Source organism: Coturnix japonica, chromosome 2 (genome assembly GCF_001577835.2).
Source record: "Coturnix japonica isolate 7356 chromosome 2, Coturnix japonica 2.1, whole genome shotgun sequence".
NCBI lineage: Eukaryota > Metazoa > Chordata > Aves > Galliformes > Phasianidae > Coturnix > Coturnix japonica.
This window is the reverse complement of record NC_029517.1, coordinates 54,779,929-54,802,440: the sequence shown is the minus strand read 5'-3', so window position 1 is coordinate 54,802,440 and position 22,512 is coordinate 54,779,929. Positions and strand designations below refer to the sequence as shown.

The 22,512-nt window shown below is 41.6% G+C and overlaps 1 protein-coding gene across 1 annotated transcript in view; it reads left to right on the top strand.

Moving 5' to 3' along the window:
* Positions 1–22,512, top strand: part of MYO10 (myosin X) — a 144,844-nt gene that overhangs the window by 5,723 nt on the left and 116,609 nt on the right. The window contains exon 2 of the mRNA XM_015854415.2: positions 22,059–22,157. Coding sequence (XP_015709901.1) covers positions 22,059–22,157 — 99 coding nt within the window. The remainder of the gene's footprint in view (positions 1–22,058; positions 22,158–22,512) is intronic.

Genomic DNA, 22,512 nt, shown 5'->3' with positions numbered 1-22,512 from the left:
ATACAAGCCTGTCTGATTTCATGTATCCTGCTCTGTAGAGAGCTGGGAAACGTGTCCTCTGGGCAGTTTGATCTCACAAACCCCTTCAGCCACAAGACCGGTATTTCCCCTGGTGAATCACATCTCCCTTCTGAGGTCTGAGTTAGATGTAGCTTTGGGTGGAGCTCTGGTGAAATGCAAGCAGTGAAAAGTCACTAGGAATTAAGACATATGCTGAGGGGGGAAAAAAGGGAATTACCTCCCTTAAGTCACTAATTGTGGCTACAAGCTTGGGGATGTGACCTCAGAACTGCCTAGTCTGATTATAACTTTGGGCTTGTCTGAGAGGGTCATGACTTATACATTCCTGCATCTCTTGATCTTCCTGCTATTTGTTATTGCATGGCATCTTAATTTACTAGTGAGCCTTGGAAGAGAATGGCTAGGTGTTGGGACAGCAGTAACAAGTTCTCATTTGGGTATTTTGGGTTTTGCTTTATTTCTTTTTTTCATTACTTAAGATTTCCTAAGGTAGGCTGTGAATGTCTGAAACTTGAGCATTATCCACTGGTTATATTAATTGTAATGCAACAGCGCAACTTTGTTTCGGACTGCCAACCAACTGAGACAAGTTAATTGGATTATCCTCTAGGATAGAAGACTATTAAGTAGCTCAAACATTCTGTGCTTTTAAAGATGTGTCCTTTTAAAAATTTGAGTGCAGAACAAGAACTGGTATTTGCTGCCTTCCAGGTCAGTCTTGTAAAGTAAAACTGTATCCATGCTGAAGAAGAAATGACTGCTTTGTCATTTGAACGCTGTATGTTGAAAAAGTATCGATGGAAAAAGATGAAAGGGTGGAGTGAAGAGACCTGAGAAGTAGTAGGATGTTGAGAGAGAATGTCCTGTCCAATCCTAGATTCATTTCTGGAAAGTCCATAATCAGGATGGTACTTCAGGTATAGTTAATGCTGTTTTTTGGTGCCTTATGCAGGATAGAATCATAGACTCATAGAATTGCTCAGGTTGGAAAAAAATCTTAAAAGGTCAGATAGACGTTTCATGTCCTGCAGCTGCACTGTAGGGTATTACTCCAGGGACTAACCACCTGATGTGGCTTACTCTCTCCTTAGTTGTTGTTTTCCTTAGTGAACAAGTGGCTGTTTTTCATTCTAACCCATAGAATCCTTTCCATTTGGCAGAAAAATTAGAATTCTGTTTCATTTTTGCATTGAAATATCAAACATGAATGATGTTGGAAGAACTTGCTAATGCATATTTTTCCTAGTTGAACAGTTTACTGGTAACAGACCTGATTTTGGTTTGGATTTGAAACCTGGCAGAAATTGGTATGTGGTTTTACTGACTAATGTTGTTAACATTTCCATTTTGAGTAAACTCTTCTATGGAGTGGCTTAACACACAGTTTCTATATGAGATCTTGTTATTACTCTTAGCAAATGGCTCTGTGCTTAGTTATTGTTTGCAAAGAAGACACAACCATATTCAGCATATGGGAAAAAAACACCAGAGAGCACTCCAGCCCTTTTAAGGCTTTGAGGAAAACTTGGCAGTTTACTCTTCTGGATGGAAGGAAATGTTCAAAACTGAAAGGTGGTGGTCACTTTTGTAATTTTGTGAACTTGCAGTGAAAATTTGGGTTATGAGTAATACATCTTAAGCTGGATTTCTCATGCATCTAAGTGGCCTTTCCTCCAGTGGCTAAATTGAAACATCTTGGAGCAGAGCTCAAATTTGGGCATCCATATGTCTATTAGTCTTTTTGGGATATTAGAGGCATGCTGACAAGTGAAAGAAAGTACCCAGGAGGACAAGCTTTGTCGATATCCCGTGGCCCAGTGGCGCAATGGTAGGAATTCTGCCCGGGTTCGAATCCCCGTGTGGCGCAAGTGGTAGAAGTGCCGCTCTGTTTCATAGAGGCTCAAATCCCGGGGGTTGGACTTGATGATCTCTAAGGTCCCTTCCAACCCGCACGAGACTATGATACTATGATACCATTGTGTATCCTGCCAGACTTAAAAGTTCAATAAGCTTCCTGTAGTTGTATGTCAGTGCATTTTTCTGCAAATAAAGCACATATATACCTATACTGCATATGCTTCCTCTGCTTTACTGGGGAATTTTGCCTGGCTTGTAGTATCAGGCTATCTTTTTGGAAGTATGTAATCATCACCTTTTGGAGAGCCTTGCTGGAGATTTTTGAGTAAATACCGAGCAAAGGTGAATATTGAAGAGTTCTCTTAAATTAAATCGTTCTGTGAAATTATTTGGGTTTTGGGTTTGTTTAATCCCAAATGGAAGGAAGAAGAAGAGAGGGCAGCAGGCCTCAGGAGCTGAGCTGTGTCTCCACATGTGATCCTGGCTAATGGCACACAAAGGGTAAATGGCGGTGTTGGATGGCTCAGGAAATAAAAGGCTACATGCACTTTGATGTGTTAGTGTTGCTTCTTCCTATATGTTCCTGGAAACTATTAATAATCCTTTATTATAGACTAGTGATAGGAGTGTTAATATAAGGCTCTCTTTGTTTTGTTTTGGAGAATGTCCTCTTGGTGGATGCCACACGCCTCAGCAGAATGAAACACTTGGTTGTTGGCTTTCCTTTGGGGGCATAGTGCATTCCCACCCTACACAAGTTTACCCAAGGGCTTTTTCTTATGGCTTGTCTGCCTCTATGCTGGGATTGAGTTGAAGCTGTCATTAACTTCAGCTGGAATTACAAAGCCTAGTGTTTTTGAAAGTTGTAATTGTACTGCAAGCCCTTTGGTATCCTTCCTTCAGAGCCTTGCACATCTTCAGAAGGCAGTAAAGAACTCCATGAGTTCTGCAGCACCTGGAGAAAACAGTCTTTTAACTCCTGATGCAGTGCTGGATTCTGAAAATGGTACTGCTGTCACTCATGCATTTTTTTTGTGTTGTACGATATATATGTAAATGTTCTTTCTTCCTGAGCTGGATATCAGAAATTCAGAATTTCTCTGAAAGGATTCTCATGTCTTCCCTTTGCCTGCAGAGGAATTGGCCCTGGTTTTAGCATCAGGAGACATGAGAAGTTTTTTCCTTGTTTTGAAAACATATTAATGTTTAAAGAGTTAAAAGAAACAGATTATTTGGTCCTATTGTAATTGCTGTTGTTTAGAGTGTCATCAAAATATTTACCCAGGTAAAGCTAAATGCGTTTGTTGAGAAGTATGGGATTGTTTTCCTTACAGACTTTGTTTATCGCGAGGAAAAGCCAAACCCCTTTGTTCTACAAAGCCGTGCAGTTAGCAGTAGCAGAGGTCTACATAAAGAGATCACTTCTGTTTGACCACTTCAGTGGTTCAGAAAAGAACTGTGTATCTTGGTTAGGCTATATTTTTATTTGCTTCAGGAAGCAGCCAAGTTGGCAGGGCTCTGGGGTTCACACCAGGATAAGAAATAGACGGGGATTCTGTAGGTCAGACTTCTTGTCTTGTTGGTCTTTTTTGGATCTCTTCCCCTTATTAAATATAGATGTGGCTGCAGGAATTCAGTTTATCTCCTCATTACAGCTTTCTGGTGATAAGTACAATGAATAGGTTTGTTTACTCTGTGCAATGATTGAGTCTAGTATATTCCACGGAAGAAAGTCAGCGTGGCTTTTACACTGGGGCTTTGAAGGGTGGCATTTCCTGTTTCTTTTCAAAGAGTATACCAGAACGAGTATCTGATAAAGTGAGCTCTTTGTTGTTTAAGCGCCGAGTGTTGCCTTCTACCATGTGATATTTCATAATCTATTTTCAGCAATAAACAAATTATTCCACACAGCAAATCTATGCTATAAAATATAATGTGTGCAGCAGCCCTCTTTCAACCCTTGCAGTTAGATTTCCCATAGTTTTCATGCCAAATCTGAAAAGTTGGAACAGATGGCAGATGGGATTTTGAGATTGAGCTGTGTAGTATTTGCAGCAAAAGGGCAATTCTCTTGCAGTTTTGAGTGCCTCTCTTCCTAATTTCCGTGTTTATGTTGCGCCATTTTGCCTGGGTGATTCAGTACCTTAAATGACTCCTGCCTGGGTGCAGTAGTGAACTCCCTGGGTCTTTTATACAAAGCCTATGAATAAGCATAATTGCAGAGTAATTAAATGCTTGTGTTAAACTTTTACTTTGTAGTCACACCTTTGTCAGAAGGAAGCCTTTGTATGGGGCAGTTAAGGTGGTGATGCCGTCTGTAGCTGGTGGAAGACAGAAAAAGATGTGCAGTCTATGTATTTTTTCCAAACCTGGGACTCCCAGCATGAGAAAGACATGGAGCTCTTGGAACGGGTCCAGAGGAGGGCCACTAAAAGGATCAGAGGGCTGGAGCACCTCTTCTGTGAGGGAGGATTGAGGGAACTGGGCTTGTTTAGCTTGGAGAAAAGAAGGCTCTGCGTTCACCTATGGAAGAGTCTCACAGTATCTGAAAGCTAGGACGCTCCTTTTGTGTGCTTTTAAAAACAGTTACATTAAGAAGGTCAAAGCTATGGCTTTATAAATGGTCACTTCTTTTATGGATGCGTGTATTTATTTGGCTTGTTGCTTTTATTGTAACCCAGCTGCAATGCTGTGCCATTGGTTCCTTTCTTATACCGGCGTAGAGGAGAGGTTTGCAGAAAAACAGTACCTTTTACTCATTGCCTGTATGGATCTAAATATGTTTATGCCCTTGTTCCTTGCTAATGCTGATGTTAGTCAAGTAACATGTTTGTATTTTGCATGTACTTCCTTTCATCTATTATGTTTAAGTTAATGATTTGACACAGCTGGGGAAATGGCCGCGTAACTTGGAGAAACTATATAACAATGAGTTATGTCAGGATTATTTAAAAACAAAACAAAACAAAAAATTGCTTTACATAAATGCTCCTTTTTTTTCCTGACTTTTTGTGGTTGGAATTGACTGAAACAATTAAGAAGCCTTACCTTAATTGGTTTTGTTTATTTTTCAAAGCCCTGGAAGTTTACTGACAGCTCAGAATCTGTACTGAGCAAAAAGAACAGAAAAACCATAGTAGCTGACAGCTTAGTTTCCCTACTGGAAAGGTGACTTATTGAGGAGGAAAAATTAAGTTCAGAAATGGTAACCATTAGTATCTATAAATAAGTAAAAACGAGTTTCTTGTTAGGCTTTCAAATGGATAAGAGAGAGGTTGTTCCAGTTCTTCATCTTCACCGTGTGGTAAAAATTAATGTACGTTATGTCATGCCATTTTTTTAGATAGCTTTAAAAATAGCCTCTCTTTTTTCTGCACAAATACTGGTCCTCTTAAGTATACCTGAATAAATGGCAGATGCTATTTGGCTCCACTATGAAATAGATGAAAGAATTTATATATCAGTTCATTTCCAGTGGCTTGTGTTCCCAGCAGAAATACCACTGGGTTTGCAACCTCTTGTCTCATGGCTGGTTTTCTTTCTGCCTGCCTGTTGGCTCTCTGAAGATGTGCACTGAAGCACTGGGGTGGAGTATCCCATGCACTAGGCTGTGATCCCCCTGATGGCTGTCCTAGGACCCCAGCAGTTTGGAAATTGCTTTGAAGAAGATGCAGGTTTTGTAGTCCTTGGGAGTTTGCTTTGAACTCCTCCCTCAGGGAACCTTACACAGTCCAGATCTCTTGATTTTCTCCCTTGCCCCTACATATGGTGCTGCTCCCACAAATCATGTTCTCAGTTTAAAGTCTTCATTCAGTGGAACAATTGCCTTGCACCCTAAGTTGTGTTTCAGCATAATTAAGTGAGGAACTTACTTGAACTTGAGGCTTGCACAAAGAGCTATAATAATTAACTGGTCTTTGATTTCTCTGGTGCAGAGTTAGGGCTTTCATCTTCAGACCTAGATTTCTTGTCTGTTGAGTGACCAAGCATTGATGCTTTTTCAGTCATGTCTTCTTCCTCCCTTAGCACTGAGTATGTTTGTGGATTTTTCACACTTCTCATTACACACGTTACCTGTTCTCTTTTGAAATATAATAGTAAAAGTGTTTGTGAAGATGCAATGGCACTTAGGCATATCCTGAGTCACAGAATTACAGAATGGTCTGGGTTGGAAGAGACCTCGAGGATGATGAATCTTCAAGCCCCCCACCACAGGCAGGGCCACCAACTTCCCTTTTAATACTAGACCAGGCTGCCCAGGGCCCCATCCAACCTGGCCTTGAACACCTCCAGGGACAGGGCATCCACAACCTCTCTGGGCAGCCTGTTCCAGCTCTTAACCACTCTCATAGTAAAGATCTTCCCCCTGACATCCAACATTAATCTTCTCTCCTTCAACTTAAAACCATTTCTCCTTGTCCTGCTGTTATCTACCCTTTTAAAGAGTTGACTTCCTCCTGTTTACAGGCTCCCTTGATGTACGGAAAGGCTGCAATCAGGTCACCCTGGAGCCTTCTTTTCTCCAGGCTGAACAAGCCCAGCTCCCTCTGCCTGTGTTCATAGAGGAGGTGCTCCAACCCTCTGATTGTCTTTGTGGCTCTCCTCTGGACCCTCTCCAACAGCTCTCTGTCTTTCTTGTATTGGGGGCCCCAGACCTGGACACAGTACTCCAGCTGGGGCCTCACAAGGGCAGATAAGAGAGGGACAGTCACCATCCTGTCCTTGCTGGCCACCCCTCTTCTGATGGAGCCCAGGATACCATTTGCTTTCCAAGCTGAAAGAGCACACTGCTGGATCACATTAAGTTTTTTATTCATTCAGAACCCTCAGGTCCTTCTCTGCTGGGCAAATGAGTCAAATGAAGTTCAGCTTGGCATGTCCTGCTTGCTCCAGTTCCATGTTACAACAGGGCTCTCATGCAGCTTCCTGCACTGCGGGGTGCTACAAAGGTCTTTTCTGAATTGCAGTCATGTGAGCTGCTCCCTGCCCTGAGCCTTGCGCCTCTTATCACCTCTTATCAGCAGCCGTTGGCAGTGCCCTAACAAGCTGCTGCTGTAGCGCTGCCAGCTGTGCTGGAGGAGGAAGTAGCTGGAGAACTGCAGGCAGGTACGTTGGTAGGCTTAAAGGGGCAGCAGAATTCTAGGATTTCAGTGCTCCAAAGCTAAGTTATGAGATCATGGCTACAGCTAATGAACCCAAAACAAGCAGTAACAGAAAATGCTGGGATTGAGTTTTATAAAATTTGGTGTCTGGACTTGTATAGTATAAGGATGCCTATGTAATATTTTCCCTGAAGATTTAGCTTCCACTGTTGCTCTGCTTAAGTGAAGTAAGGAGATCTTGATTCAGCGTAGTTGATAATCTCAGGATGAATGCGTGACGTTAGCTGTGAGATGAAGCTGTGTGTCCCAGTGTACTTAAAATTCATCATGTTCTCTAATCCTTTCTGTTGTGTCCAGCTAGAAGCCACAAGTTATTTGGCTTCTTATGCAGTCCAGGCTTGCTTTGGAAGATTAATAAAGGCTCCCCCTGTTTGGTGACTCAGGGAGCCCTCAAAACTCTACCAAACAGAAGCTGATTAAAATGACTAAGGTTCAGTAGGTAACTACTGATGATCTTAGGACAAATTACATTCCAGTAGTAATGCCCACAATTCAAGCACTCATAAGTTTTACAGAGCTACTCTCACACTTGCAGCTAAATGCACACCAAAGTGCTTTTCTGCATTACTGCTGTAATTTGTAAGCCGATAATGGAATGCGATAGCCCCACATAGTGCCTGCAGCTTTGTCTTTTTTAATCAGAAGAACTGATGTGGTTCTACTGCCATGTTCATACCATCAAGAATTAGGACAGGAAGTCTTCATCACAATTGGCTCTCTGTTTTCCCTATACAGATGTAGCTTTGTTAACAAATGCCTTGTCTAACTTACTGCCATTTTTTAACCCATGTCAACATTGTTGATTTGTATGCTGACTGTGGAACTTCTCTTATTGCAGGCATATTCCTGGAAAACTAGAAGAGAGGGTTTTGGGTTTTTTTGTGTTGGGTTTCTTTTTTTCCCCCAAACTCATTTTCTTTCGGCAAAATCATTAAGCTACCCCCTTATTGGTGTCCTGCATGGTGCATGTGGAAGGAAGAATGCCTACTACTCCACTGTAGTGTAGATGGTCAGCATTGATTCTGAAGCTCAGTACGAGATTTTTCCTCTTTGTTGTTTCTTTCTTTCTTTTTTTTTTTTTTTTTTGGCATTTTAGGAAGCTAGCCTTAAGAAATGATTGGCTTTAAAGTAGTGAAAGGTGATAATACCATATTGGCTCATGGAAGGCTTAGTTTCAATAATGCCTTTTTTAATTTAGAGGAAAGGAAGGGGAGCAATATGCAGAATCAGGAGTAAAGGGAAGGGTGTCTTTTGTATTCTGTAATTCTGTTGAAGAGGTGATTCGGTAGTTGTGGGTAAGGGTAATTACATGCCATCCTGTATATTTCAGGCACCAGATGGTATCATGAAAGCTACTGTTAGTAGAAAAAGAGTAGTCTTAACTTAAAGACATTGTGTGGAAAATTTGTTTGAAGAGGAACAGGACATTGCCCCCTCCTTGAAGTGAGCAGGAAGAAGTGATGTTATATTATACATTGTTCTTTATTGTGTATAGTACAAGTAGTAATTAAGTTTTACAGGACATGTTCAACATCTGTGGTGCAGTATTGGCTGTATTATTCACACATCTGTCTCAAGAATAGAAGGCGTGAATGTGTATGCTGTTAGAATGAATCATTAGCTGTGTGCTCTTGATTGAATATTGGAGACTGAGCTTGCTGGGAAAAAAGAAAATAGAAACAGGTTCTAAAAAATCATTTTGTCACAGGAGGACTAGTGGATGTAATAATGTATTTTATTTCTGTTAATGTGTCCATAAGTTATCTTTAGGTAAAATAAATAAATATATAAATACGGTATTATCTGGGGGACAGACTTGGACAGTGTATGTGTTAAGGAACCAGACAAACAAAAAAGTCGGGCTAGCTTTTTGCAAGTTGGCTGAATTTGTGTATTACCTCTGAAAATCAGGTGCATTTCTGGGAAGAGTCCCAATGTGACCTTAAGGTATTAAAACTAAGCACATATGTCTGCACGCTTTTAGCTCTAGGTGCAGATTCTGTCTACAAATAGAGTCTGTCTTATGTGAACATGGGAGGGAATTTAACTCCTAGAAGAAAATTGCAGATAAACACATGCTGTCATGATAATATAGACAGAAGTTCTGATGGTCATATTTGTGCATGAACATGCTGTTGGCTATCCAGAGATGAAAGGGAGCTTAAAATGTAACCCAAATAATATTTTATAGGCACTCTGTTTAAGATCTTAACTAAGTAATAAATGCAGTTTCAGTGTTTAGTTGTGTTTGTCATATGCATGAGTAGGTAGAATTGTGATGAAAATACAGTCACTTCTTGAAAAGAGAGACAAGTTGGTACCTGAAATGTCAGGGAAGCTATAGGAAGAGCAGTCAGCCTGTGAGTAAGAGGGACGGTGATGTCATGTGAATGCTATCATGGGATTTGGGTGGTTTCACTGTAGGTTCTCTCCAAGACTTACAGCCTTCAACAAGTTAATGAATCTGTTTTCACCATGGTTCTCTCGTTGCATAAGACAGCTGCAGGATTTTCCATTTCCAGCATCTGTTTTTAAGCTCCTTGGGGAGGGAGACGCGTTGCAATAAGGTGCTGGCCCTCATGCTGGTGTCATAGGAAGTAGCGTATTGCAAACGTGACTAGCACCATTCCTCTTTGCAGAAACAGTAGCTCTTAGAAATTTCTAATATGATTTTTTTTTACTGTTTCTGACAAATGCAGTTCTGAGTATCAGCTCTTTGTTTTACAAATATATCTGTGTTGCAAATAAAGTTTGATCTACCACCTGAAGCTGAAGTGGCCAAGTTATTTCCTTGGTGAAGGAGCAGGCACATAGACCTTGGGGTTTGTATTGTAGTTTTTTCTAATGTGAGCATGAAACCTGTGTAGAACTCCAAAGTCTCAACACTTATTTCCTTATAGATGAGGAAATCTTTGTTCCTCCCCATAGAATAAAGTATTTTATGTGCTGCTTATGGGGCTAAAGGCAGCACATGCTGTAAGCATGAAGTTTTCCTTCCATTTCATGTTATTTATGACTTCTTTGTAAAGCAAAGTGGTTGTATTTGAAGCCAAATATTGCTGATTGGCCACTGAAAGAAGGTAGTGTGGATCTGGCAGTGGAGGAACAACACTGCTACTGCAACATCTATTTGCTATAAAGTGGAAGTGGCTTTTCATGATTCCTGTTGTCACAGCATTAAACATCACTGCAGGGGCTTCAGATGGAGCAGAACTGTCATGCGTGGTTGGATATTCTTGTAATGATGCACAAGATGCTTCTCAGATGTTCGGCTCTGATATTAATAACAACAGGCTGGTTTTGTTTTTTTTTAAGAATAAAAGTACATTCTTGGCTGAAGCAATCTGAGTAATTAGTATCATGTTTCAAGAGGGTTTTTAATGGCACCACTGTCCAGTATGGACAGGCATCACACGGGGTAACCAAGTTGGAGCATTTTCCAAAATGAGGTCTGGGTTTAAGAAGCACTTATTCACGTGTGTGTATCCCAGTCACATCAGTTGAAGTTCTGCATGTGCTCATCTGACTAAAGAGACTTACTTCAATCTTATTCTGTTCTACACTAATTTGCCATATGCATTTCACAGATGCACGCTTCATCATTTATGGATAAATTGTTTTTCAGCAGCACTTAAATAATTTCATTTTATATAACTTTATCTAATCTATTGAAAAGAAAAATCAAGTGGCTATTTTGTTGACTTACATTTGTAATAACTGTAAGCAATGAGAGTTGATTTATTACTAGTATGAAAAATAGCAAAATATATTGTCATTGTTTACGCAAAGGCAGAAAATTATACTTGTTTTAGACACACTCTTTAGTGCCATAAAAATCTGACTGCATGTAAGATTAAATATGTTTTAATAGCACTGTGTCAGGCAGCTGTGGAAAATTCCCAGTTTGAGCTTGTGCAAGCATTTCGATACTATGAAGTCCATACACCTTAGGGTGCCTTTTTTTTAAGAGAAGGCACTTGTGTGGGTTGCTGAGAATCACTAATACTGCATTTTTGAGTATTACACTTGCATTTTAATTTAGGTACCCAGCTAATTTGACTTAAGTTTACCGTGCGGTCAGCTTATTTATAAATAACTTTAAGCAACATCCTTGTCGTGGCAAGTTTATAAAGTCCTCCCTGGTTTCACAAACCAGGAAACTGCAGCCTACTGTCGGAGCTGGATGTTTGTGGACTTGTCTGGGTTGACTCTTATGAAGGAATTGGCTGACTTAATTCATCGCCAACTAAAATAAATTGCTATGTGAAAGGTTCACACTCTGGACTACGTACACTTTCAGTAGTAAGTAGTGGAAAAATCACAGTTCTCTGGGCTCTGGGGACAACAAAGGTGACTTGTGAAAGTCTGTAGTGAGGGTTGTTGTATTGTAGCTTCCAAATTGCCTTTTGGGCAGTGAGGTGAGGGCATGAAGAACTGAACTATGTAATCCTACTGGGGCACTTCCCTTACAGAACAAAAGCATGTTTTTGTCAGACTTGAAGCTGGTGCATGTTGTTATGTGTGTTGCCCCCAAGGAAAGGGACCTGGGGTTTCTAGTTAGCAGCAAATTGATTCTGAGGCAGCAGCATGCCTTGGCAGCCCAAAGAGCCAACCATACCCTCAAGTGCATCAGGCCCAGCACTGCCAGCAGGGCAGGGAGAGGGGTTGTCCCCTCTGCTCTGTGCTGTGCAGCCTCACCTCCAGCACTGTGTGCAGGTTGGGTGCCACAGTATAGGAAGGATGTAAAACTATAGAGAGTGTCCAAAAGAGGGCTATGAAGATGGCAAAGAGTCTAGAGAGCAAGGTGTGTGAGAAGCGGCTTAGGCCCCTGTATTTGTGCAGAGCAGAGGAGCTGAGGGAAGGCTCTCAAGAGGAGAGCAGAGGGGCAGCGCTGAGCTCTGCTCTGTGTGACAGTGATAGGGCCCTAGGGAATGGCATGGAGCTGTGTCAGGGGTGGGAGGGGCAGCTGGGCGTCAAGGAGAAGTTCTTCACCAGTGGGTGGTGGGCATAGCCCCAAGTGCTAGAGCTGCAGGAGCGTTTGGACAGTGCTCTCAGATATAGGGTTTGAATTTTGTGCAGTGCTGTATGGGGCTGGGAGCTGGACTCAATCATCCTAATGTGTCCTTTCTAATTCAGGATTTGCTTTGATTCTGTGTTTCTGTGATTCTGTGGTTGCCTGTCTGTTGCCTAACAGGAGCCTGTGGTAGTCCAAGGCATTAGATACTTGTCTAAAATAGAATGTCTGGAAGATGGGGTGGCCACAGTGGAAAGAAATGCGTGCTTCTGGGCACGTTTTCACCAGGAGCACAACCTCTGCATGTCGGTGCATACTCAGCTCTCCGCAAAGATCTTTGCATGCAAGTGCATTTCACACTCTGAGGTCTCAGCTGTCGCTGCATTATTTTCACCAGCCTTGACATCTGTTGGAGTTTGCTTTTGAATATTTCTGTTTAAAAGCAGCTGCACTCTTGCCTCATCTTTCTCTGGTCTCATGTCTATTCCTCTAATCCGGGCAGTGCAGCTTCACACAGCCTTTGTTTTTGGGCACTGCCAGGCTGGGAGTGGCGTGAGTGCTGGCGACAGCGGTAGGTTATTGCGTGAAAGAAACAGGATCTTCTTCCTGGAATTTGACCAAAACAGTGAGATTAGTGTCAAGGTCTGAGTTGGTCACATAGGAGACAATATGCTTTGATTTTTAGCATAATCCAGAAGTGAGGAAAATTCTCTACTGCAGGGATGGTCTGTTTCATGTTGAGCTCTGGGGAGAGCTTTGGTGTAAGGAGCCTGGGTGATGCAGCTCTGGAACAAGTAAAATGTAATTAGTCGTTTGGCTGAGAAGATCCTTTTCTGTCTGTGAGGTGTTCAGCTGTTCAGCCCAATTTCTATTTTGCTTTTGCATTTAGGAAATAGCAATCTGGAACAGTCTCAGCCCAGATGTGTTTGCTTGACTCATTGTTCATCTCAGGATAAAGTCCCATTTTGCTAGGTATTAATGCTTCAAATCGCTTCTGTTTGGTTGAGGTCTCCTAATTGCTTTGTAGTTTAGTTTCAGATTAAACCTTCCACCAGCCTGCAACATGAAGCAACGTATACACATTAAACTATAGAAACAGCTGCTCTTTGTTGATGCTTTTTATATTTGGTTGAAGTAGATATATATATATATATATATATATTTCTTGTAACAGCTACCAGCTTGTGTAAACATGCATTGAAAAATTACAGTTAGCACCAGAGTGATGCAGGAAATGTTCATTCCTGTTGTTAAAAGTAAATAAATAAATTAATAAAACAGAAGAGGATGAGGAGTGTGAATGCGTCAAATCTCTAGGTGTGCCTGCGTGTGAGGAAATGTTCCACACTCTGTTGAAAGCTGGAGTGCAGATTTGGAGCTTCTTTGAAAAGATGCTCTGAGCCAAAAGGAAAGGTGTGGTGGTGTACATCCTAGGAACTTGCAGGCTGTTTTCATATATCCTGCCTTGGGGGTTTCTCTATAGATAGGAGGTGGGAAGTGCTATGGCATTACAAGGTTCAAGTCAGCATGCAGCGTGGAAGTATCAATGGCAGCTGAAGGGTTTTGGGTTTTCTGTGCATTGATATAAATACCTGTTCCTTTTCTGTTTGGTGGAGTTTGCTGTTGTTGTTAGTTTTGTTTTGGAAAGCTGTTCCCTTCTGGCAGCTTACTGTTGAAAAAATTAAAAAGGAGTCAGTTTTTCTTCTATGTAATTTCTATGAAAATGGAAGGAAAAAATGCCTTGCTCTGTAGGTGCTTCATTTTGCATTGTCACAACTGCAACAAAAAATAATCAAAGTACATGCTAATAAGAGTAGGGTTACTGGAAGGTAACGGATCTGGTCAGAGTGAATGAGTGGACTAAGCAAAAACTGGAGATTGCTTTTCAGGGGGCTGTGACCTTGAGGGGCTGGATATAATGAATGCAGTGTTTCAGGCTGCCTTTTTACCTTGCAACTACTGCATGCCATTGGTATTCATCAGCATGGGTGAGGCTCTGCAGTGGAAAGCTTCCTAAAGCATCATCTCACCTCTGAGAAAAGCTGATAAAATACAAAACAGAAGCACTCCTGCAGGATCAGTATATTTATTTGAACTTAATGGCTAAGTTTATCTAAAATATGTGTTGTGAATGATCCTTTGGTACAGACTCCCAGGGTTTTTGCTAAGCTTCACTTTCTGTGTTTGTTCACACGCGTATTAAGTACCAACAGCATGCTTTGGTGCCACATAACCTCTGGGAATGCTGGGGTTAGCCCTGGTTTTTAGGCTTAAACAATTGAACGGTTGAGCAGGAGAGCGTACTTGCATTTGATTTCTTTTCCCCTTTTGCAACCAAATTCTCCCCATCGGCAGAGGTCCCTATTTTGCTTCTTTGTTGGATGTTTTCACCAAACATTGAAATAGGTGTTTTCAAATGCATCTTGCAATTGATTTTTTTTAATGAAGACATTCAGTTAGTTTGAGAAGTAACTCATGAGTGGCTGGTTCACATTTAGTGACATTTTGCTCTTTGTTTCAGGGTTGGTTGATGAGAGGACATATTTCTATCTTATTTGCAAGTTATTTGAAATTTGACTTAGAATATAAGTTCTTATCCTCCACAGCCTGAGATATTGTCTTTGTGTTTCAGAGGAGTGAGAGGGTTCTTATACACTGAAGTGCAATCAAGCCATATGTAACTCATGTTTCATTTCATGGTTGAGTCTCTCCTTGAGTTTCTGACTTGGGAAAAAGGAAGAGGGAGGACATGGTCAGAGCTGTTACTGACAGATGGTTCTTTTGCCTGTTCTGGGCAAATCTGTAACACCTTACCTCAAGGATGTCTATGAGGTAGGTTGAACAAACACATCTCCTTTTTGAGGAAAAGTTGAGAGGTGTGTGGCCATTTCCTATCAGAAGGCTGAGAGGGCATCTTACCAATGCTTATAAAGAGTCAGGTGAGTGGGGCTACGTTCTTTTTGGTGGTACCCAGGAAGACTACTGGGAGCAATAGGCACAAACTAGAACACAGAAAAGAAAGTTCCATCTGAACTTGAGGAAAAACTTCTTTGAGAGTGGCACAGCACTGTAACAGGCTGCCCACAGCGCTTGTGGATTATCCTCTGGAGATACTCAGAACCCACCTGGGTGCTTTCTTGTATAACTTACTCTTGGGAACCTGCTTTAGTAGGAGGTTGGGATCTCCAGAGGTCCCTTCTAACCTCTATGGTTCTGTGATACTGTGATAATGTATACCCTTACTGCTGTGACAGGTGCTCACCACTTCTGTCCTGTTACTTGAAGTTCTAATATCCCTCCAGCAAACATTCTTTTACCTTTCTCTGTAGAACTATTGCACATGCTCCTTAGGAGGATTTAATTAGAAAGGTATTTTCTGTAAGCAGAAAACATCTCTTTTGCTCTACGGCAGTGAACTTCTGGAAGCTGGAGGGCAAAAGGTGCTCAGTATCATGTGCCATAAAAAGCACAAACATCCTGTGTTACCTCTGAAGAAGGAAGTGATGCTGTACTTCTTTGATTATGTGTCCTTCAGTAAAGTGTTGTGAGGTGTCTTCATTGAGGTATCCCGCATGTGAGAAGCCAACCTGTTGTGGCTGATGCTCCCTAGTACAGCACTAACCCTCAACACCTTGAGCTCCCTGGTGGGTACCATCCACAGATGACTGCATCTGCAAAGCATGAGCAGACAGCTACTGGCATGCACATTTCTGTTCTGAGTGCATAGGAATATGCCCGTGCTCTGCCTTTTAATAATAACAAATGCTATTATTTTTTTCTTAATTGGTTGTGTTTTCATCAGGTGATCTCCAGACAGGCCATTTGCAGTTGCTAAGTGATTGTTGTGGTTTGCAGCATACAAATTAGAGTGGGAAGCTGCTAACATGAGCCTTGCAGCTGTAGGCTTCAGGGGCAGGATCTGCTTTTTCTGTGCTTGCCTCGTGTGCAGAGATGAGGAGGAAGGGCATGGAGGGGTGCAGGACTGCCCTCCCTTCCTTAGGATGTTCACGTGTTGCTCTGGTGGGGGATCATCCTGTGTTCTAAGCCTGCTTGTGAAAGCCTGGCACAACAGCTGGGCTCTGAGTGTAGAAATGTGCACAGATTTTAAGATTCCTTTTGAATTAATTAATTTTTAAGAATTTATTTTTAAGAAGTTATTTTTCCTGGATTCAAATCATTGCCTCTGACATATTACAGTGGGTACTGATAAGGCTGAGTAGTTGGTGAGCTCAGGTGAATGTTACTGGCTGAGACATTGCAATTAGGGGTGGCAGGACCTGAGCTCTGTCAACAAAGCTTGGGGCAGCCCAGACCTGCCAAGCACTGATAGCGGAGGCCTTGCTGGGATTTGTTCCCTAGCTTGAGTTCAGCCAGCTGGGTGGAAACCTGAAAGGTGAGGGTGATTAGGTGCTTGGGGGGTGTGGCTTTGTCACCAACAACTGCCTCCTCTTCTAGGTCACTTGCCATCCTTCTGAATTACTTATCTTCCTTACTGAGTTCTAACAGTTCACTTTCCGCCCCCTCCCAAACTAAGATGGGGTGCAGAGTACTGGAGGCAGTGATGTGTTCAGGGCCATCCATTCTGCTGAGGATTTACAGAGAGACTTGAAACTGCCTATCTGCTAGGGAAAAGTTGCTGTATGTGTTCCTTTCTTCCCAGGTGTCACATTTTTGTGCTTTTATTGTGTTGTTATTGGAGCACTACTTCTTAATTTTGGTGTTGATCAGAAATGCCACTGACTTAACTGCCTAGAAGCTGCTCTTCCTTTTTGCCTCAACTCTCAGGCACAAGAAAGAGATGTTCCCTAGCAGCCTGCCCACTCTGCCTGGGAATGATGGTGATGGAGGCATTTGAAATTCTTGTACTGTATTTTTGCAGCCACAGTCCCATGGTAGACAGTACTGAAAGCACAAAGAAACCAACCAACCATCCAAAAACCAGAATAGTATTGAAGGTAATGCTTTAATCTTTCTTATTAGAGTCATTATTCAAACTGTAGCAATAATATTGGCTTTTACAAAGACCTGATGGTATCTCACTGCTGGATTTTCTTCTTCCATTATGAGAAAGCTGTTGTCTCCTGCTTGTCATCCTCAGGAGCTGACAACCACATCTTCAGAGCTTTGTGAATGAACTTTGTTGCTTTTTGGCTTTTCATCTAAGTGATGTGGGTATTCAAGCTAAGCAGCAGAAGGTGGGGCGGAGCGTGCTTGTCCACCTGCGTATGCGAAGGTTAATCTCTGCTTTGTCTGTGTAGAGAAGAACTGGAAACTGTTGTTATGTTCTGTTTGGATTCAAAGACCTGGGGATGGTAAAAATGTATTCCAGTTTGTTGTCAAGTCTGTAACATTAATAATATCTGTTTCAATCCAGTTACTTTTAAAGTGGCACTCTATTGCTGGTGTTGCACTGTCTCCAGTTACTGAAACAGAAGGAGGTGGATTCTGTTCAAGGTTAATCAACAGCTGCTGCGCAGACCTCAGGAGCTGAAGGGCTGCTGCTTTGATCTGTTGTGGGGGATGGAGAGGCAACAGAAACACTGGGCTTTCAGGAGATTTTGTTCTGCACGAAACTATCCTCCTACACTGACCTTATATCCCCTGGAAACTTCTTTATGGCTTTGTTCTGCTTTAAAACAGTAAAGCAAAACAGTATGGCCTAGGAGGCAGAGCTAAATTCATTGAGGGGAAGGTGTTGGTAGCTTATTCCTCTTCTCTGTGAGGAAATTGCAGTTAGTGCCTTCAGTGTTTTGAAAGATGAATTTTATTCCATTCATCTGGGTTCAGTATTTGCTAAGATTGAAGTGTGTAGTCATTTTGGTAGTTAAGTTTGAGATACGGGAATTTAGATTAAATGCTCAAATACGTTCCAGAAGTGTGCTTTCTTTCTCTCATTCTCTGCAGAGATAGGATTCCAGTAGTGCTTCTCCAGCACTTCTTCCATCACTTTATAGTGGGAGGCAGAATGTCTGAAGAGTGAGAGAACTTACTAGAGGAGTTATCATAAAGTGACTTGTGAAATATTTATTTATTTATGTTTCTCAGGGTATGTGGCAGCAATGTGCACAGATTTCAATACTAATTCTGGTATTTTAGCCACCCCTGAAATCCAGTGTTGGGGAATCTTTTTGTTGGTGAGCCTGGGAAATGTGGACATTGCAGAGAAGGAGACCTAGATCAAGAGCAGTATTCTGAATCACACATTCATATGCTGGACAAAAGATCATGTTTGTTTCTTTGGGTTTTCATATGCAAGAACAGATCTGGTTTTCTGTTTGGGAAGCTGAATGGTTCATCATGGGTTGAGGTTGGTAAGAGAGATCCTACTTACAGTGAACTTTGACTTAGTCAGTGAATAGCCTGGGCAGGCAGGCACTCAGCATATTAGGATTTTGGGATGCAATGAAGGGCAAGTTTTCAGAAGTTACAGAGTTCATTAATACCAAATTAGTAAAGTTATATATATGTATATATATTCTTGCTGTGGCCCTGCTAGGTATTGGATATGTATTTGTAAACAGGAGGAATGAAGATAAATATAATCTTAGTTATCTACCATATTAAAAAGCAATGTCTAGCTTGACCTAGTTAATAACATCTCTTCCTGCTTCTTAGAATTCAGGTTTGGAGCCAACCGAAGAGAAGGTTGTCTAAATATGTTTTGATTGTTGTTCCATTGCTTTGTCAAGATTTAACAGCAAATGCTTTTTGAACAGAGATGTGACAATAACTTAAATTCATTCTTCTTAATTTAAAGCAGTTTTAACATCTTTGAATCTTTTGTGTTGATGTGTGAACTGGATTGTATACTATAACTTGCGAATGAGTAGCATTTCGTCTTGGATGAGAATAGTTATTAGGCAGTATATCCTTGTTCATCTGTATGTGTGTATACTCACTATACCTATGTACTTACAGCTCTTCTGTGGCTGTTCATGCTATTGTACAACCTGTTGTTTGCATCTCCAGTGGTACCAGAATTTCTGGCCTAGAAGTCATTCCTTGCTCCTACTCAGAGGCCTCTGGTTCTGAAAAGTCTCAGAACTTTATTTCACTGAATCCTTTTCTTTTACTTTTGTGAAGTAAAGACAAAGTGAAGACACAGACATGTTTCAGAGGTGTTGATGTGTTCCTAAAAGACACTGCAGGGAGATAGCAGGCATTTTGAGCCACTTGTCCTTTGCACTTGGTCAGGAATTGTGAAATGAAAGTGTATCTGAATTCTGTGATCAAAGTTTGAAGTTTTGATTTTTTGTTTTTTGTTTATAAATCTGAAGACTGTTGTATGCTAAGTCTTGCCTGTAAATTAACAGCTTATGAGGATCTTGTTCTTGAGATTGTCACTTGCCTGAGGCAAATCTGCTTCTGAGGGACTGTAGCGCAGTTGCAGAGCTCGCTGGGCATGGAAGGCGACTTCAACTTCCTACTGAATCTTTTGCCAAGACTTTTATTTTCCATCTCCCAGACTGGGAGGTCCCACAGTCCGTTCTGCAACACACAGACCTTTTATTGTTGAGCTACCTCACCACAGCACAGGTTGTATTTGCATTTCAGGTGCCCCAGGCTCTGCAAACTGCATTGTTCCAACCTCTCTGAATAGTGGCCATTGACCCCTAACAATGTACATTTGTTTAAATCAAACCTTTCCATACTTGCTTATTTTAGGGGTAGGCCAGCCAAGTGAATGCTTCTGTTCAGGCCCCTGTGTTGGCTTCAGAGCTAGAAAACTGCAGAATTCATTATTTAATTTCACTATGGAAAACACTGTCCTGCTAATGAGAGGCTATTGAATGCTGAGGTTTTGGCAAATATTGTTGTGGTTTAATGTTTATAAGCTTTTTCATTGCCCTTGAAAGCATAAACTTCATATTACTTGAAATCGGAGAATTTGGCAAATAATAAAACAGCTGAAAAATGGGATATTGCTTGTCCTGGAGCACTTTCGGACGAATAGGATTATTGTGGCATATTTGTGTGTTTAGGTGGGTCAAACTCAGAGGTGGAGACAGACTGGTAGGGATGCTGGAAGCCCAGCAGCTGCCTGCTGAAACCTTCCTCTGGGAGTTGGGAGGTCAGGGCTAAGTCCCCTTGGCTATGCTGCCTCAGGAGTGTTAATGTGGGTATGTGTAGGTGAAACAATGGGGCCGAAGCCGTGCAGGGGAGGGAGGAGTGCCCTTCAGGTTGGAGATGGCACTGCTGGGGATGCTTTGGTGTTTTACCTAAGTTAGCATGAGAGAAGAGCCTTTTGTTCTCTGCCCTGGCAGCTGTGACAGATGCTTGGTGCTGGAGATGACAGAACCATTTAGGTTGGAAAAGACCTGTAAGATCATAGTGTCCAACCATCACCTCATGCTACAAGTCCACCACTAAAACATGTACCTAGGTACCACATCCATGGGCCTCTAAAATGCGTCCACAGACAGCGACTCCACCACCTCCTTGGGCAGCCTGTTCACCACTCCTGAGGTACATGTAGGACCTTTCTGTTAATTGGATCTGCCTGGGAGGCCAGATTGCAAAGACTCCTCACAGGCACCTGCCTGCTGGCCCTCAGGCTCCTATACTTAAGTGAGTGTACATTGAGGGCACAGGGGAAGGTGCCCTTGCATGCCTCAGTTTTGCTATGAACCTGGAAACAATCTGGTTCAACATTTTGGAGGTAAAATGGCAAACAAATTCAGTTTGTCAAAAGATGGAGTGGGAGGAAATATTGCAGATGCTCTTATTTGATTTTCTATGTGACTGAGCTCTTGCCATAAAGAGAAACCCAGTAGCAAAAGCTTTTGTATTCTTTGTGATCATCACTGTTTCTCAGTGCTGATGTTTTCCCAGCATGGAAACAAGAATGATGTTTATTCAACATTTTTGTAAGTGTGTACAGCTTGTAATGTGGCTGAACTGAGTGGCAGACTCATGAGCCATGTAACAGAAATAAACCGTGCTTGTGATTGTTCATTAGGAATCTGCACTCATAACAGCTTTTAAAAGGCTTAAGTCTCATTTCTCTGTACAAATTCAGGCAAAGATGATCTTTGGAGGTTGGCATGCAAGATTAATTATTTGAATTGTTGTTTGTCTGTATGATCATTATTAAAAAACAATGTCTCAGCCTTCTTATTATCAGGGTACATCCTAGTCCACCTCTATCACACATTTACCTTTTCTTCTGGAGGGAATTTGTCTGGTCACACTGGGGAGGAGACTCAAAACCTTCTCTTTATATGTATTCCTGAAAGTACTGTATGTCTGATATGGAGCTTGCTATCTCTGTGCAAAGAGGTGTATAGTCTGAATTTGAGGTTCAGACCACTGGGGTGCTGCATCTGAGTATCTTTGGGTGTTTCTCCTGGAGGGTTGCAAGTAGCTGGTTTAAAAACTAAAACAGTCTGTGCCTGCCCTGTCTTGATTTTGGTAGCTCGCTGATTGTGCTTGTGTTGCCTCTTTGGATCTAGAAAACAAATGCTATTTCTTTGTAGCTTTGCTTGTTGGTGATTTTATGAAATCCTGAGTTCTTGTGCAGCCATCAGAGGACAGGATAAAGGGCAAAGGAATTAAGAAAAAATATGAAAGGTGGTGGAGGTGAAATGCTGTGATCCTAACAGAGGTTGAAAATAAGCAGGTAACAAGCCTGCTGGCTTTGAGGAGCATCTTTTAAACATCACGTGTAATTTCAAACACCGCTTTGTCATTTTACATGTGCTAACATGAAGCACGTGACTCAGGGTGAGCTCCTGCTGTTCATGCTGGTATTTAGGCACTTCTATTTAAAAAAGCAAACAAACAAAAGTACTTCAGTGTAGTTCTCCTGTGTTTACTGTTTCAGTTGAAGATGCCAAGTAGTTACTGAAAGATTATTTTCTTTCTCTCGCTTGCTTATTTGGATTTTATTTTTACATGCTCTTCTTTTATTAAATAAGTATTTTCAAGGAAAAAAAAAATGCTGAGTGAAATTCTTTCTTATGTTATCAGTTATGCCATTGTAACTTGATTTTGTTTTATTTTAGGGGTCTCGAGTCTGGTTGCGAGAAAATAATCAGCATTATCCAAGTACTGTTCATTCCTGTGCAGAAGGAGTCGTTGTGTTCAGGACTGACTATGGCCAGGTACGGGCATTGTTTGTGTTTGCTTTTACTGCTTTCTGGAAGAGAAACTGTTCTCCTTAATGGGGAGGACATGGGGGAATGCAAAATTTTAAGGTCTGTGAATGACTTAACATGGAACTTTGGTTTTAAGAGCTCTTTCCATTACATATCTGATCCTCTGCTATAACCGTGTCTGACAAAATTGAAGGAGGGCTGCCAGGTTTGTGAGCTTTCTCAGCGCAGGTTTGTTGGGTTTTTTATGTGCTGGGTTTGGGTGGCCTTGCTAGGGCTCTGCATCTTTACAGTGAGAAACATCATTGTGCCAATGTGTGGAGGGAAACAGTGAGGCAGACCTCCCACAGCAGCATCAGGGCAG